The sequence below is a fragment of the Buceros rhinoceros genome, unplaced genomic scaffold (assembly GCF_000710305.1).
Source record: "Buceros rhinoceros silvestris isolate BGI_N320 unplaced genomic scaffold, ASM71030v1 scaffold31321, whole genome shotgun sequence".
In the NCBI taxonomy this organism is placed as follows: Eukaryota; Metazoa; Chordata; class Aves; order Bucerotiformes; family Bucerotidae; genus Buceros; species Buceros rhinoceros.
Window position 1 is genome coordinate 1 of NW_010395343.1, and position 15626 is coordinate 15626.

A 15626-nucleotide genomic window follows, 5' to 3' on the forward strand; every position below is an offset into this window, starting at 1 on the left:
GCTGCGGCCTGCCCGCGGCCGCTGACTCTGGTGTGTTGGCACGTCGGTCGTTTCCAGCCCCGACTGCCCGAGCCCGTAATTGTGCGGTGGAAGAAGAGATGCTCAGTCAGTGGGCGTTGAGGCGCTGGGGAACTGAGGGGGTGAGGTTTCCAACAAAGCGGGCAAACGCAGGTGCTGTGTTCTATAAATTTACACCTCTGTAAAACCAGAGAAAGTCCGAGGAAAAGCAGCTTTCGGTTTAGAAAGTCTGCACTCGGTTTAAACGTCTCTAACAGGCAGGGAAGCAAGAGGTGCAGTGCACCGGACAGGAGGGCAGCAGAGGAATCCGCCGGAGTTCTGCAGGGTTCCTGCTGGAGCTGGCAGAGCAGCCTGTGCCTCGTCCGTCCACGGACCCCAGCGTAGCTCCACGTGTGGATGCCTCTTGCGTAATAACCGGCGTTTTTCTGGTTTAGCATATAGAGCCTCCAAACTGACAGGGGATCGTAGGGGTTTGGAAGCAGCTTGTGCTAAACTGGAAAAAGCATTATTTCAGAATAAGCGTGCAGAGGAGAACAAAGCAGCAAGTCCTCCAGGACCCCATGAAACTTCCTACAGCAGGAAATTCTATGAGCATTTTATGCCTGTATGTTTAAAGTAACATGGAAATATCTCCTGAATGCAGCCTTAATATTCCCTACCCCATTCCTTTAAGTGAGGTTCCCATTTCTTCACAAAATGAGAGAGAGCAGATCTGTTGAGAGCAGATTTGGGGGTGTTAGTGGCCAGGATGAGCATTTTGGAACACCTAACCTAAGGAAATGTGAGCCTTGTTGTGCAGAGTGCCTTTGGCGTTTGCCTTTCCCTTCTTTCAGCATACTGGAGGTCTCACTAATCTCGAAATCAAAAAATCAACAAAAATACACGTGCAGTTAAGGGTGTGAAAGATGCCGGTTTTTTTTGCCTTCCACCTCCTGTCCCTGTAGTGTGATCGAGGAGGAGAGTGAAGACGGTGGCGTTTCTCTGGCGTTCGCCTGGTGCTGCTGCAGTGGAATGAGTCATCGTTCCTCCCTGCCACCACGCAGCAGCTAGTGCGCGGTTTTGGCAAGAACGAGCAAAAGTTTGCAGGGCTCAGTTGTTTCGAGTGAACTGCTGTAAATGCCTGTGGCACCGGGGGTAAAAAAACGAGTGAAACGGCCCCTGTCTAAAAAACTATTAAAACTGCTCATGATGGCTGCAAGGAGAGGAGGAGTTCATGCAAACCCCAGTATCATTTGTGGTGAAGTCACTTTGCTCCCGCAGCCTGCACTGCTCCCCTGAACTGAGCAAAAACTTCCTGCTCTTGCCCTGTGTCGAGCTGGGCGACGTGCTGGTCTGAAACAAAGGCATTTGGGTTCCGGACTGAATAAAATGGAAGGGAGATTTCATCTAGAAACGGAGTGGGGTTTGCAGTAATTAGGAAAATGATGTCCTATTGCTTGAAGTTCCATAATTAGGTAAAACACCAAAGAGAGTCTGTAACCTCCTTTCTTGTCATGCTGGATCATTTCTCATGGAGATAAAACCGATATAGAGTGGATCTGAGGATCGTGCCGTGCCTCCGGCAGAGAAAGTTCTGTAAACTATGCAATATTAATAAAAAAAGTGAGACCAAGCAGCAAGAAGTCACTGACTAAGCATTTTGTGAAGAATACATCTAACAAGCATGTCAGAAGGCCAAAGAGGGGGAGAAAAGGTTCTCCAAAACCATCTTAAAAAGTTGTCATTGTTGCCTTGTCCTCCTGCTCTCAGAAGTAGTAAGATCTGGGTGAAGAGCGGAGTGGGGCTCCCGTGTCTGAAGGAAGACTCCTTCCCTCTGCAGTATCTTCCTGTTGTAAGGGTTGCCTACAGGTCTGTCTTTTAGTTTCCTCACCATGTTTTTTAATTTATTTCAAAATACCTGTGCAGATTGTGTACAGATAAATGGGCTATTTATCTTTCCAAAATTGAGAATTGAGATGAGGAAGCACTACTGTAGTAAAAATCTGACCTGACAGGCTTCGTTTATTGTTTTCTTCCAAGAAAAATGACTCTTTAGCCTTTCAGAAATAAATAGCCAGCTTCCAACCCTTTCTGTAGAACGGTGATTTTGCTGTAACGGCCAGAGAATTATTTTTCATGAGGTGACAAAGAGGAAAGTTACTTCTCCATGAAAGGCTGTAGCCTGGGAATATCGAATGTGTTTCTGTGAGTCTCCAGTTTTTCCTTGGTTTTTGCTGATTGGTTTCTATGCAATATTCTGTATGTGCTTGTTAGCAGAGGGCGAGGAAGAAGATGACAATGAAATGGAAGTTGAAGACCAAGACAGTAAAGAAGCTGAAAAGCCAAACGTCATTAATTTCGATACCAGTTTGCCAACATCTCATGTGGTATGTTCTTTGTGTTGACTGTTCAATATGTCTCGAGGAGGTTTTGATGGGTTTTGAGGAATTCTGTTGTAATACCATTAAGCCAAAGAGCTGGTTTTCTTTTATCCGTGTAAATCACCACAGCCTCTTACCCTACTGTCATTTCCTTGTTTTCAGTACTTAGGATCCGATATGGAGGAGTTTCACGGAAGAACGGTGCACGATGACGACAGCTGCCAGGTGATCCCGGTGTTGCCCCACGTGATGGTGATGCTGATTCCCGGACAGACGTTACCTCTGCAGCTCTTTAGCCCTCAAGAGGTTAGCATGGTGCGGAATTTAATTCAGAAAGACAGAACCTTTGCTGTTCTTGCATACAGGTAAAATACACGAGGGGGTTTACTGGTGGTATGCGGCATGTATTGTTTTTCACACCGTTTCTTTGGGTACTAAACCAAAAGCAGATGGTTGCATCAGTTGTGTGGAAAGTTACATAAGTTGTCGTTTGAAATTGTTTGACGAAAATTGTCTTCCAAAATGGGATGAAGAGGTTTTCCTGTCGTGCTGGGAGCTGCTTGACTGCGTCGTGTTTTTATAGAGAACCTGAAAGTGTTGATGCGCTTTCCTTGTTTGAGCAGCTGCCTGATTTCAGGAACTGCTCGAATGCTCCGTCGGGCTTGAGGAGTAAACCTGGAGCACTAATGTACAAATCAGACTCTTGTTTTAAGAAGTGTATTGTTGTAAAGGTCTGCTTGCTTGTTTTGTGTAAAAATGAACAAGCAGAGTCAAGTGTTTCACTGTTGAGTGAAACATTTTGAGTTTGGAGATGTTTTGAGTTGAGACACAGGAGGTGGTAGAAAAGCAGAAAAGATCAAGACTAATCTGTGCCAGAAGAAGGTGGAAATGTTCCTTCTTCCCCCCCTCCACCCCTCCCCAATTTACTGTGGTTTAATTATATAGGAAGAGAGAACAGTTGTTTTTATAAAGGCAGTCTACAGAATTTTGATACTTTTTAGTATCTACATTTCAAACTTCAAATGCAGATATGTTGGTGATCCCTGTGTTCTCAGCCCTAGACCCTAAAACAAAGTCACCTGGCAAAAACCCACAACCGAACAAAACATTGGAGGTTACTTCTAACATGGGAGAATAGTGATTGCCGTTAGTTGGAAGTATTTTACCACCTGTACTTTTTTGATGAGACTGACGGTGTGCAGTGAGTACCGGCAGGCCGATGGGCGAAATGGGAATGTACTGTTCGGAGGGTAGGTAACTTCTGGAGTTCTCTTCCCTTTAGTAATGCTCGTGAACGGGAAGCCCACTTTGGAACCACAGCAGAAATCTACGCCTACCGAGAAGAGCAGGAGTACGGAATTGAGACGGTCAAAGTGAAGGCAATAGGAAGACAGAGGTTCAAGGTGCTTGAAATCAGAACCCAGTCAGATGGGTAAGAGAAATCACTTATTTAACATGCTGCAAATCTTGTTTCACCAGCACATTTACACTTTACTGCAGGTGCACCTGCCCTTTCAGTCACACACAGCTGACTAAGTGCTGTAGATGCTAACTGAATGCTTAATCAGTAGCTCCTCTGGTTATTAAGGAATTCTGGCATTTCCTGTTCTGACTCATGTTTTAGTTGTTAATAACTTTGCTGTAAAATTTTGACTTTGTTTCTGAAAATTGTCAGGGGAAGTTGTTGATTTGCTAGCGTTCATAGGTTCTAAAGCTTCATTTCAAAATCTCTCACATCCTTGTTTCAAACCACGTGTGCAGTGAGGGGATACAATATCAGTGTGTGCCTTCTGTTGGCTCGTGGGAAGCCTCCCTGGTAGCAACCAGATTCCTTCGAAAAACGTAACTTCCCTTTTCTGAAAGGAGACCTTTCTAGAACATGGTCTGCCTTGGACGTGTTCCCCTTCATCACTCCCTGTGCAGGTGCAGCTCTGGAAGGCTGCAGGCAGGGGCCTGGCGTGACAGCTAATAACAACATGCTTGTCTCTTGTTTACTTGGAGTGATCTTCAGCTGCTGAAGGGTTCATCTGCGTGAGTCAGATACAGAGAGAGAGGACAGTAACTGTGCCCAGAGGAGAGATGGTTTTCAGAAGAAGCTTCCCAAGAAAGGGGAGGGCTTGAGTCTGGTGATAATGGTGAAGAAACAAGTCACTTCTCTAGTTTTTTTTATTGTAATACCTTTGTCCATTTATAAAGTGACTGAGAACCTGACATTTAGTTAAGTGTCTGCAGAGACTTCTGCCATTTTCAAGTTGCTGACATCACACTCTGCACCATCCATTGCATCCTGAGCCTCTGTCACCATCCCTGTCCAGAGATACAGGCTCCAGACACTGATCCTGTGAGCACATGATGATTCTTGGCACAGTCATTAGAGGTTTTGGTAGTCTCTTCTGCACGATCTGTAGCACCTTACTTCAAACCTGTAAATCTAGAGCTAAGTGTCTGTATTCCGCTATTGTTCAGTGTAGCGGCATTGCTTCAGAGAGGCTCAGGATTATCATCTGCTTTTATGGCCTGCAGCAGAAACAGTGACGAGTTTGTCACTGTCCAGCAATTGGGTATAACGTACTCCCAGTCGAACACAAGATGGCACTACATTGCCAAGCACGGAAACAGCACGGTTGTTACCGAGATTTCAGTATCCACAAGCAGTCAAGGTGTACAGTGATTTTTGTTGCGCTGTTAAAGCATTTTGTTATGATGATTTTATATCTGCTGACCAGCAGAGATCACTTTTACCCAAGTTTTATTCACAAATATGAATTCTAAAACGCATGAAATAAAGGAAGAGAGATTGATTATTCTCATCCTGGCAAGGATGAGAATAAACCCATGTTTTATGGGTTTGGGGAGCGATGAGTGAACTTCAACCTCCCGGTATTGTCAGTGCCCTCTGACAACGCTCTTCAGTCCGTGCTGAGGAAAAGGTCTTCTCTGCAGGTTATGATTCACTCTCCAGACTCTTGTGCTGATGTGGTGTCTCTTCCTATGAACATGCCTGGCACCATGGCAGTTTGCTGCCACTTTTTTGGGGGGCATCAGAGGGTCATAAGAAGGGAATGTGAAAGAGGATTGTCATGTTCCATCTGTACAAATAAGGCATTTCCATTTAGAACACGCTTCTGTTTGTCGTGTATTCAAGGCCACTCACAAAAGAAACAAGCATTACCAGTCTAAAATCCTTCTAGATAAAGAGGGGGAAATATTGAGCTTCTTAGCGAGAAGAGAATGTCCATTGTTCTTGGTGTTTCTGATTAGTAAGCGCTTACAAAAAACCATGTTTTGTTGATTATAGTAAGTTAATGGAGTTCAGTGTTGTCCCTGTAAGTAAAGTTGGAAATTTGCCATGACACACATCTCAGTATTTCAGGATTTCTGATGCATAATACTGTAAAAATGTCACATCCTTCCTGCTAGACAACGTTCGCAGTAGCCACGTAACTGCTGCTGAACTTTGTGGAATGGCTGACCTGGCTGATGCTGGGATATTAGAAGATGATCAGAGTCTATATCCTATTTCTGCTGATTTTGAACTCTAGCTGAGCACATCAGCATTTGTGGTTTGAAGATAGCAAACTGCATTTCAGCTCAGCTGCCTTTCCGAGGGTTTGATAGGGGATAGCTGACTATTAATTTATACAAAAGTAACGTGAGGAGACAAAAATCTGAAAATACGGTGCTGAGCTGGTAGAATATTCTGCTGTGAGGCCACTGCCAACCTGTCTTGAATTCTGCCCACCGCAATCCCAACAGATACCCAGTGCTCCAAAATCCAAAAGCAGCCTGTTGTGTCCGACAGAAAAGGTAACAGAGAGGGGAGGTAAAAATAGCAACGAAACTCTTGCTGTCAACGTGAAAGCAGTGATCTTTGGTACAACTTTTTGAAAGCAGCTAATTCTGGTTTTTAAAGGCAAAAGAAACACAGAGATTGCTTCTGTCTTCCATTCAGGTAGACCAAAGTCCAGTCGGCGCAGTGGCTTTAATAATTTAGCCATGGGCATGAAATAATCTGTGTTCTAGAGTAGCATGTGTTTGGTTTGCCACAGATACGCTGAGTCTTCCCTGAGGGAGTTTGATTTGCATTAGCACAGCTTTAAAAATCTGATGAAATGGGTTGCTGCTCACAGTCGGTGTACTCCGTAAGATGTGTCTGTTACACAAACCAGGAAAATCCATTCTTTTAGACTCTTGTATATGTGTGTGTCTCTTTTTTTTTTTTATTTCCTCTTCTCAGAATCCAGCAGGCTAAAGTACAAATCCTTCCCGAGCGCGTCCTGCCTTCCACCATGTCAGCTGTGCAGCTGCAGTCCCTCAGCCGACGCCATGTATTTCCTTCTTCAAAACCTACAGCGTGGCAGGACCGAGCTATACGTCAGTGGTGGCAGAAATACCAAAAGGTTAGAAGCTAGTTGTGATTTGTCTTTAAATTTAGTCTTTAAATTTTTGATGGTATTTTGAAAATCAATATAAAATTCATCTTTAGAGGAGGACGCACAACTGGGGTGCTAAATGCCAGCCTCCTGCTCTTGTCACATACTGTGTGATTGTTTATCAGCCATCAGCAGTTTTATATTATGAGTTCTCCTTGGTTTTAATTACAGTATCATTAGATTAATATGTAATCACTATAATAATAGTAATTCATACAATATCACAATTATTAGTTCTTAGAGATCTCTCAGAGGTTCAGCTTTGGAAGTCAGGAGGTGTTTCGAGCTGTTCTCCTGTGTGTTTTGGGTGTCCTGTGATTTGGGTAGAAGAGGTTTCTAAAGAGAGGTGACCCCCAGATTTCAGTGATGAAGGGAGACCTGTGATGTCTTAGTTGTTTGGAGTCACAATTTCTTTTGCTAATTTGGCTTTAAAACCTGCATCAGATAAAGGTTTAACTTCTGTACCTGCAGCAACTTGTTTACAGAAAATGTGGATCTGCATTAAAATGACATTCAAGGGGTTTTTTAACTCAAATATTCCCACCCAGATGTAACAACTAGGCTGTACTTTATAGCTCTGAGCATGCTTTACATTGTGCTTGCATGTTGTAAATTTTTTCATAACACATACCTAAAGTTCTCGCTGACGGTTGTGCTTAGTCATTGTCTTTGTCAGGTCACAATGTTTCTATATAATCCATTTATTCTGGCCAGTTGCATGTAGAATCATTGCATCACAGAATGTTCTGGGTGTGAAGGGACCTTCACAGCTCACCCAGTGCAGCCCCTGCAGGGAGCAGGGACATCTCTACCCAGAGCAGGTGCTCAGAGCCCCAAGGGCCAACCTGACCTGGGATGGGGCCAGCGATGGGGCTGCTCCCACCTCTCGGGGCAACCTGGGCCAGGGTCTCACCACCCTCAGGGTAAAACATTTCTTCCTTCTCTCTAGTTTGAATTGCAGTTTAACCATCACCCCTTGTCCTGTCCCAGCAGCCCCTGGTGAAAAGTCTGTCCCTGTCTTTGTTATAGGTCCCCTTGAAGCACTGACAGGCCACACTAAGGTCTTCCCGGAGCCTTCTCTTCTCCAGGCTGAACCCCAATTCTCAGTCTGTCCTCCCAGCAGAGGGGTTCCAGGATAATTTTTGTGTGAAAGAGGAGAAATAACCATTGTCAAGATGTTGTTAGGGAATTAGGTTCTACCTTCCTGTTTTTGCTTTGCTGGCACTAATTCTGTCTTCGCTATTTACACTACTTTTGCATCCCCGCAGCCAGGGCAGTACTTGGGATCAGGAGGGAATTCACACCGAGGTGGTAGGGCAGAATTTTCCAGAGTCCTAAGCATCTGACACCAGGCCTGAGCTACAAACCTCTGCATCGCTCAGGGGACTAGTAAGGTGTGATTTGTGCTGGAGACATCTGTGCTCTTTAAAAGGTGCTAAAAGATGCCTTGACACAAGCAAACGCACACGTTTACCAGCAGACAGCGTTTTCCTCCAGGAGTTGGAAATAAAACGTGCTGTCAGAAGGATCATTTTGCTGGGATAAATTATGTTTCCCATAATAAGCACTGTGCTGGTGTATCATACTGGCCTAGTTACACCAGTAAAAGCTTTTCAAGTGTGAACTGAGCTCGTTCTCACGCACAGGGCAGGTGTTTCAAAGACCAGCTATGGGTCACTATGCCCAGGAAGGTAAATGGGACAAGAGTTAGCGCGGAGGTCAGTAGCAGAAGGTGTGGTGAAACGCGGTAACTGGATGCTTTGGAAAAAACTAAAATTGTGGGGGCTTTATTTTATTTATTATTGAGTTAACATGCTATTGGTCAGTGGCGTGTAAGAGGAAAGAGACGTCAAAGTTTCCTGTCTCTTTGACGTCTTTGGAACCACTTCCAGAAATAATATAGAAACTCTACTTGTTGTCAGATGTAGTTGATGTTTGAATCTGGGTTTGCTCTTCCATGGTTTTGAACTCTGTAGCAAAGGAAAAATAAAGCCATTAACAACAAAAAGCTGCTCATTCTCAGAGTTCTTGGACAAGTTCATCTCTGAGTTAAGAAGTCCAGAAACACTGTGCTTCATTCAGGCTGTGCAGGGGGGTGGGAATCCCCTCCCAAGACGGTTCTGATTTCTAGCTAATCATTAGAAATACTTCTAATGCTGAGGCAGGTGTCTGTGAAAATCTGTCTGTCTGGTACACAAGTCTGAGCTCTCGCTGCATTTGAGAAGTGCTGTGGAGGCTTCACAGGGAAGTACTGGTCCTGATGGTGAGAATTTGTATCTTCAGGTATCTCTCCTGTTTTGCTTGTTTGAACAAGAACTGTCCCTGAAACCTGCTAAAGTTAAAGAAAAAATATTTGTGGTTTTGGTTTTAGAGGAAGTTCCACTGTGCAAGTTTGACATCTTGGCCTCCCTGGCTCTACTCTCTGTACGATGCTGTAAGTTCACCCTATGTATTACCTAATAATCTACTATTAGTTTTGTGTGCTCTAATATCTAATTATTGGATAATGTAAAAGCATTAATTTTAGAACTGTAAAGTTCCATTTTAAAGACATGTATAGTTTTCAGTGTACTGTGGAAAGAGCAGGAAGGGCTTCCCCCTCTGAGCAGTTACTCCCTTGTGCTAGAGCAAGTGTCTGGGGAGGATAGCAGAGGTCAGGTTCCTGCTGTGCTTCCTGCTTAGACTAAAATACATGGATACGAAATGAGTCTGTAATTATTCTAACTCTTAAAAGCTATGTCCGCTTAGGGAAAAGAGCTTACTCTGCGTTTTGCTTCCCTTTTTTTTTCCCCTAAGAAAACAGAAATACGTATGTATTTAAACTAGGCTTTTCTTCTAACAAAAGGAAACCTTGATGGAAAGGGTCAAGAGGCAGCTGCATGAATGGGATGAAAATCTTAAAGATGAATCTCTTCCAACCAACCCAATAGGTATGATGATGTTGAGCCTGTGAACTCAGATTTGGGGTTTGGATGGGTTTTTTAAGTTCCTAAGAAAATAAGGCTTAGATAATTGCCCTTTATTGGCAGTCCATTCCTCACTTCCAGTTTCCCATAAATCTGGATGGCTGGCTTTGACAAAAGGATGATTGAGCTTTTAAAGACAAGAACATCCCCCAACTGTGCCAAAACATGTTCAGTAAAAGAAACAGAACTTTATTGTGCTCCATGGTGGGAGGAACATGATTTGTTTCTTGAGAAAAGAAGCGCCATACTAGATACCATACTAGATTTTAAAAATGATTTTCCTGTAGGTCTGCACGTTGTTATGTATCATGTCTTTGTTCTCACTTCTTACTACCTCTGACCAGACCTCATCACAAAACCAGCTGGGATCAGGTTTCCTGCCTGAGCAGGCACGAGGGTTGTGCCCCAGTGAAGAAGTTTCTTCTCTCTGCAGGTCTCTAGGGTCTAATAAGATGGAAATTTCCACTTGAAGCCTTTTGGAGAGGGAAAACATTCTTTCCTGTGTAGTCTCTCAAATGCCTGATAAAGGGAATATTTGAACTACAGTCTCAGCTAAAGCCAGTTAAGCACCAAGTGCAGGTCTGGGCTCAGTGGTTTTGATGTACATGGAACTCTCTCTGCAGATTTGCCTGAACTAGTGGGTGAAGGAACTTCCTGGGCAAAGCAGACAAGGTGCTGCCTAGAGAATCACATATGGAAAACATATGAAATAATCTAAACACAAACAAAAAAGTCCAGTATTTTGTTGGCACTTCTTTTCTCATGGTTCGCACACACAATATTTTGCTGACTTTAATTTTCAGCCTGTGGATTCTTGTACAGGCTGTGAGGAATGGGATGGTTTCCAGCTTAGTGAGGATTTTGGTAGCTAAATTAAAGGATGGCTGTAGTGAAGTTCACTGCCTTTTCTGTGCCTTTTAAGACCTCATTGAAGTTGATGCCTGAGAATTAACCATTGTATTGAAAATCTTTTTAAAAAAAATATCCCAAAGTCTGTTGTCTTGACTGAATAGTTTTGGATCTGATTTTGATCTGCATTCAAATGTGGAAAAGCCCTCCAAAACCTCCAGAGAGAGGGTATACAGAGTATGTCTTTTGCCTTCTCACACTCGAACAGTGAGGAATAATTTGTTAGTGCCAACAGGAGTAATATGACTTGCATGGAATTTCTGATGGAGTTGTATGTTTGGGGTTTTTTTCTGTAATTTTTCCATCTCATAAAGTATGACTGTCTCTTTGCAAGGAAAAAAAAAAAGAGGAAGATAAAAGCTAAAGATAAGCACCAGTGGCTGGAAAACTCAGTAATTCACTGTCGAAGAGGAGGTCTGGATCAGGCAGTGCTCTCCAGGGGTCTGCTCTGGTGTAGAACGGCAGCATTGCTCCGCCCCCATCACTGGTGTTCTTCAAGTGTGGGTTAGAAATATCTTAAAAGAGGTTTTACGTGTACACGATCCAGCCTTAGGGCAGAAGGATGTACCGAGGTGACCTCTAAAAGTCTGTTAGAGACCTATGGTTTAGCACTCTGAGGGAGCAGAAGTAGGAGGGTTTATTTCTCTCAGATTCTAACAGACCCTTTTGTCTTTCCAGATTTCTCGTACAGAGTGGCGGCGTGCCTGCCGATCGATGATGCATTGCGTATACAGCTGCTTAAAATCGGGAGTGCTGTGCAGCGGCTCCGCTGTGAGTTAGATATCATGAACAAAGTGAGTGTTTTTCTTCACTTGCCATCAAATTGTTCTCACAAAAAAAATAGGAGTGGCTGTTACAGTGTGTAACAAAAACATACGAAATTTCCAAGTAGTACTTTTTGAGAGTGAAGCTGGGTGTTCTTCTGTTCTTCCTTCCCTTTAAAAGTTGCTCAAGAAAGAAAATGCTCTCTCTCAGTACAAACAGGAAACATACAGTAATATTTGTTTCTGTTAGAAATCATATTTCAACACCTCACAGCACTTTTTAGCCAAGAGATGGTGCTAGAAGCCCAGTGTTGCTCATAACCACCTTAGGAACAACATAACCCCGTACCGACGGTATACACCGCAGTCAAGTAGCATTGTGCTGTGAAAACGTGGGGATTTTGTGACAGGTCAGCCTCTGTAGTATTGAGCCTCTGAGTATAAATCTAAGCATTGGACTGAAAGGATTTTTGCAGAAGATGCATCGGCAACACCTTCTTAAGATCTCCAAACTGTTTCCTCCCTTCTTTCCATTGCCATGGCCCTGACGTGCTCTAAATGGAGAACCTGGAGGTTTTGTTTGTACAGAGTATATTTCTCCATAATAATATCTACAGTCTTAATATCTACTGTAAGTAATATTATGTATTATAACCTGGTGGTGCAACTAAATCCAGCTCACAGTGAATCCAGGTGCTTTAGGAACAGCATTTGCAGCAACGTCTCCCAACAGTAGTTCAGATTCTTTCTAAAGGGAAAACGCTGAAAAGAGCTGAGTTGTTAATATGAAAATACAAGTTGTTCATGTGTTTCATGGGGGTAGCTGGAATGATTACTATTCAGCTCTTGACTGGAAAGACAAATTAATATTGCATGAATACATTAATATCACAAAAAAATAGCTATATATATCCTGATCGGCCTCGCCTTGCAGGCTGTGAGTGTGCTGGGGGTACGGAAGCACTGCCCCAAACACAAGTATGTCATAACCCCTGTCACTGTCACGTTTGTCTACTGGATATAGAGCAGAGGGAATTCTGCCTGTTTCTGGGGAAAAGAGAATCATTTTAATATTGATTCTCTTCCCAAAGTTCAGACACTGAAAATCAAAAAGGGAATATTCAGGGAAAAGGAGACAGAAAACAGCTCTTAAAAATTCTGAGACTAAAATGGTCAGGTTTTCGCATGAGGCTCAGTAATCAGATCAAACTTTGTCTTTCCTGAGTCAGAACCTTTGAAAATACCCCAATATTCGGGTACTACTAAGAGCTGTCTGTGTTGAGCACCAGCTTGTGTATTTTCTATAAACCCCAAAGAGACAAGAGCACTTAAGTTACCCTCACGAAATAATGAGGTGAGGTTGATTTTTAGCCTGCACCCAAAAGGTATTTCTTCATCAGTGCGTTCTTTTATTCTGTGACGCTGTTTAACTGTCCTGTAGCAGTGTGAGAACGGCAAGTGGGGGGTTCACAATTCTTCAGCAACATTTGTTTTGTCTAATCCCTCTTTTGAAGCCAGGGTTCTGCTCTGGCACCGCGGCGTATCTTTTGGTTTACTTGTGAAGGGTGAACTCAACAATTTCAGTGTTCAGAACAACGTGTACAGTAATATAACCGATGGTAGAGTCTGACAGTGCTGCACATTCCACGTGAGAGCGCTAACTGTAGTAATTAGCCAGGTCTGGAATGAGGGGTGGAATTAAGTGGCTGTCTAAATTGGATTCTGAGGGGGATGTACGAACATTAGATTACGATCTGTGAGTAAGGGTGATTTAAGAGCAAGCGATAGTAGGTGTTAAAGGTCCCTGGGCAGAGAGAAAGGCCAAGTGAGCTTTAAGAAGTGAACTGTTGTGTAATAATAGTAACGAGTATCTGTGTAGTAGAGCAATTTTCCTCCCTCAGTCTCTGAGATCAGCAGACAGTGTGTTCCGAGTGTGGGGCCCAAGTGGTGTCGCCTGCAAGAGAGAGCTGGAGGATGCTGAAGTGCAGCATCCGTTTGGGGGAAAGGAAAGGGGAAAGGCTGGCTTAACCCCGCGTAGTGTCCCACCAGCGGAGTGCAGGAGCTCTCAGGGCACAGGGAGGCCCGGAGGCACAAGCTGGGGTTTACTCCGGGTTTTGAAAGGATGCACGCTCACACAGGGACTTGTCCGAGGGAAGATCCTCGTTCCAAGAGACAGCGGATCATTTTGGGGGTAATTTCACATGCATTACCCTTGAAAAGAGGCAGAAGTGATGCACCTCCTGGAAATTCCTGGTGGTGTTCTACTAAGTGGATTTAAATGCTCATTTTCTGGGCACTGTCAGTGATGAATTGTTTCGTTCTACTTTCCAGAAACTGTAGAAGATAGATTAATCTGTTATAATCTTGAAGAGAAAGAGCGCTACATCTCGCGTATTTTCCATGAGGAAATTAAAACCATTGATCTGCAGCACTCTCAAAGTTTAGAAGGACTTAATGATTGCATTTGTGCTCATCTGCCTTTTTGGTGTTGGGTTCTAGAAGAGCAAAGGGGTTTTCTAAATTAGCTTTTGGAGACCTTAGAAGGTCGACTCGTTTATTAAGGAAATTAAAACCATTAATCTGGAGCACTCTCAAAGTTTAGAAGGACTTAATGATTGCATTTGTGCTCATCTGCCTTTTTGGTGTTGGGTTCTAGAAGAGCAAAGGGGTTTTCTAAATTAGCTTTTGGAGACCTTAGAAGGTCGACTCGTTTATTACCTTCGTGTAGGCAGATCCCCTTCTGTCTGTGGGTTTTTATTTTGGGGGGAGAGGAAGTATATAAACATGGTTTTGTCTTTTAGGTAACAGTTAATGTTTAGCATAAATAAGTAAGTAAAATGCATGGAAAAAAATTATTTTTGATAGAAAGAGAAACACATGGAAAAAAATTATTTTTGATAGAAAGAGAAAATGTTGCCGAGATAGATAAACACAGGAATCAGCCCAAACCCTGTTCTGAGGGGAGGGGAGAGGTGTTTGTTTATGATTTGCCGCTGTGCTGACACGCATCTGGTAGCGAATGAAACCCCCCTCTTGTGTTCTTTGTTTCCAGTGTACCTCTCTGTGCTGTAAGCAATGCCAAGACACAGAAATAACTACCAAGAATGAAATATTCAGGTGAGTTGATCGCTCTTCGGGAGGTTCTTGATGGAAGCGCTGGCACAGCAAAGCAGATGAAGCTCAGCTGTGTCTTACAACTACTGTGTTTGCCTCAGCTCTAATAACATTAAGTAAATATTTCTAGGGAATTTGCTTCATAAAACAAAACAGATTCCTTGAGCTTTCTTTAATAAAAAGTTAGTAAATCCGAACATCACCGTGCGTCTCGTACCAGAAGTTAGTGTTAAAGGCCGTGTTATGCCGGCACCTTGCCACTGACTCTGCCCTGAGTTTTGAAATATAAATCAGTTACACAGGACTTTTTGTCCTACTGTTTCTAAATGAGGTTCATAAGATCCCGAATTTTATTTCTCAGCACTTCATCTCAACTTCTTCTTGTCCCCGGGCTTCCACAGCGGATTACTGGGTGGTCTAGGGAGGCTCCCAGGATGCGGTTGTGGCAGGAAATGGGCTATTGGTGCTGTTAAGCATTGTGATACCCTGATTTTATTGGGTTTAACCCTCATAACTGCACGAGGCAGGATGTTCCCATGATATGTTTGACCTGTACAGTATCTTCCCGGCTCAGCAATGGTAAGATTGTACATTTTCCAAATAATTGCTGCTTCTGGCAATCTTGTCACTATTTTAACCTTGAATAGCTAATATCTGTCCATCGCCTGTGGTAGTGGGAAGGGTGAAAGATGTCTTGGTTTAACAAAGCAAGACTCCCCACAGTTTTCATTTATGAGTGTGATACGAAGCTGATGTGGAAATTAAAAGGCATTTTGTGTCTCCTCATCAGATAACGGATTCCAGAACCCACCATTCCTGCCGTGGCGCTGAGGTGTGCTTGAACAGAAGTTCCTGCAAGGAATGAGCAGTTGTGTTACTTTACAGAGTTAGATTTAAAAGTAGTGATGTAGAAGTTACTTGGTTTTGTTGGAAGTTGCTATTCAAAAGCAGCAAGTAAAATAAGTTATTAGTCTATCGTACTTTTTTATATACTGTAGGTTTTTGAGGGAAGGATCAGTAACTGCTTTAAAAGAGCGAGTTTCTGTAGCCTCCTGTCAGCTC

The 15626-nt window shown here is 43.3% G+C and overlaps 1 protein-coding gene across 1 annotated transcript in view; it reads left to right on the top strand.

The window, feature by feature from the left end:
* Positions 1-275: 275 nt before the first annotated feature.
* Positions 276-15626, top strand: part of CRBN (cereblon) — a gene marked incomplete at its 5' end in the record, with an annotated part of 17719 nt that continues 2368 nt past the window's right edge. Inside the window, 9 exons of the mRNA XM_010145525.1 lie at positions 276-408; positions 2272-2384; positions 2541-2743; positions 3661-3810; positions 6616-6778; positions 9183-9245; positions 9657-9741; positions 11365-11480; positions 14503-14567. Coding sequence (XP_010143827.1) covers positions 276-408; positions 2272-2384; positions 2541-2743; positions 3661-3810; positions 6616-6778; positions 9183-9245; positions 9657-9741; positions 11365-11480; positions 14503-14567 — 1091 coding nt within the window. The remainder of the gene's footprint in view (positions 409-2271; positions 2385-2540; positions 2744-3660; positions 3811-6615; positions 6779-9182; positions 9246-9656; positions 9742-11364; positions 11481-14502; positions 14568-15626) is intronic.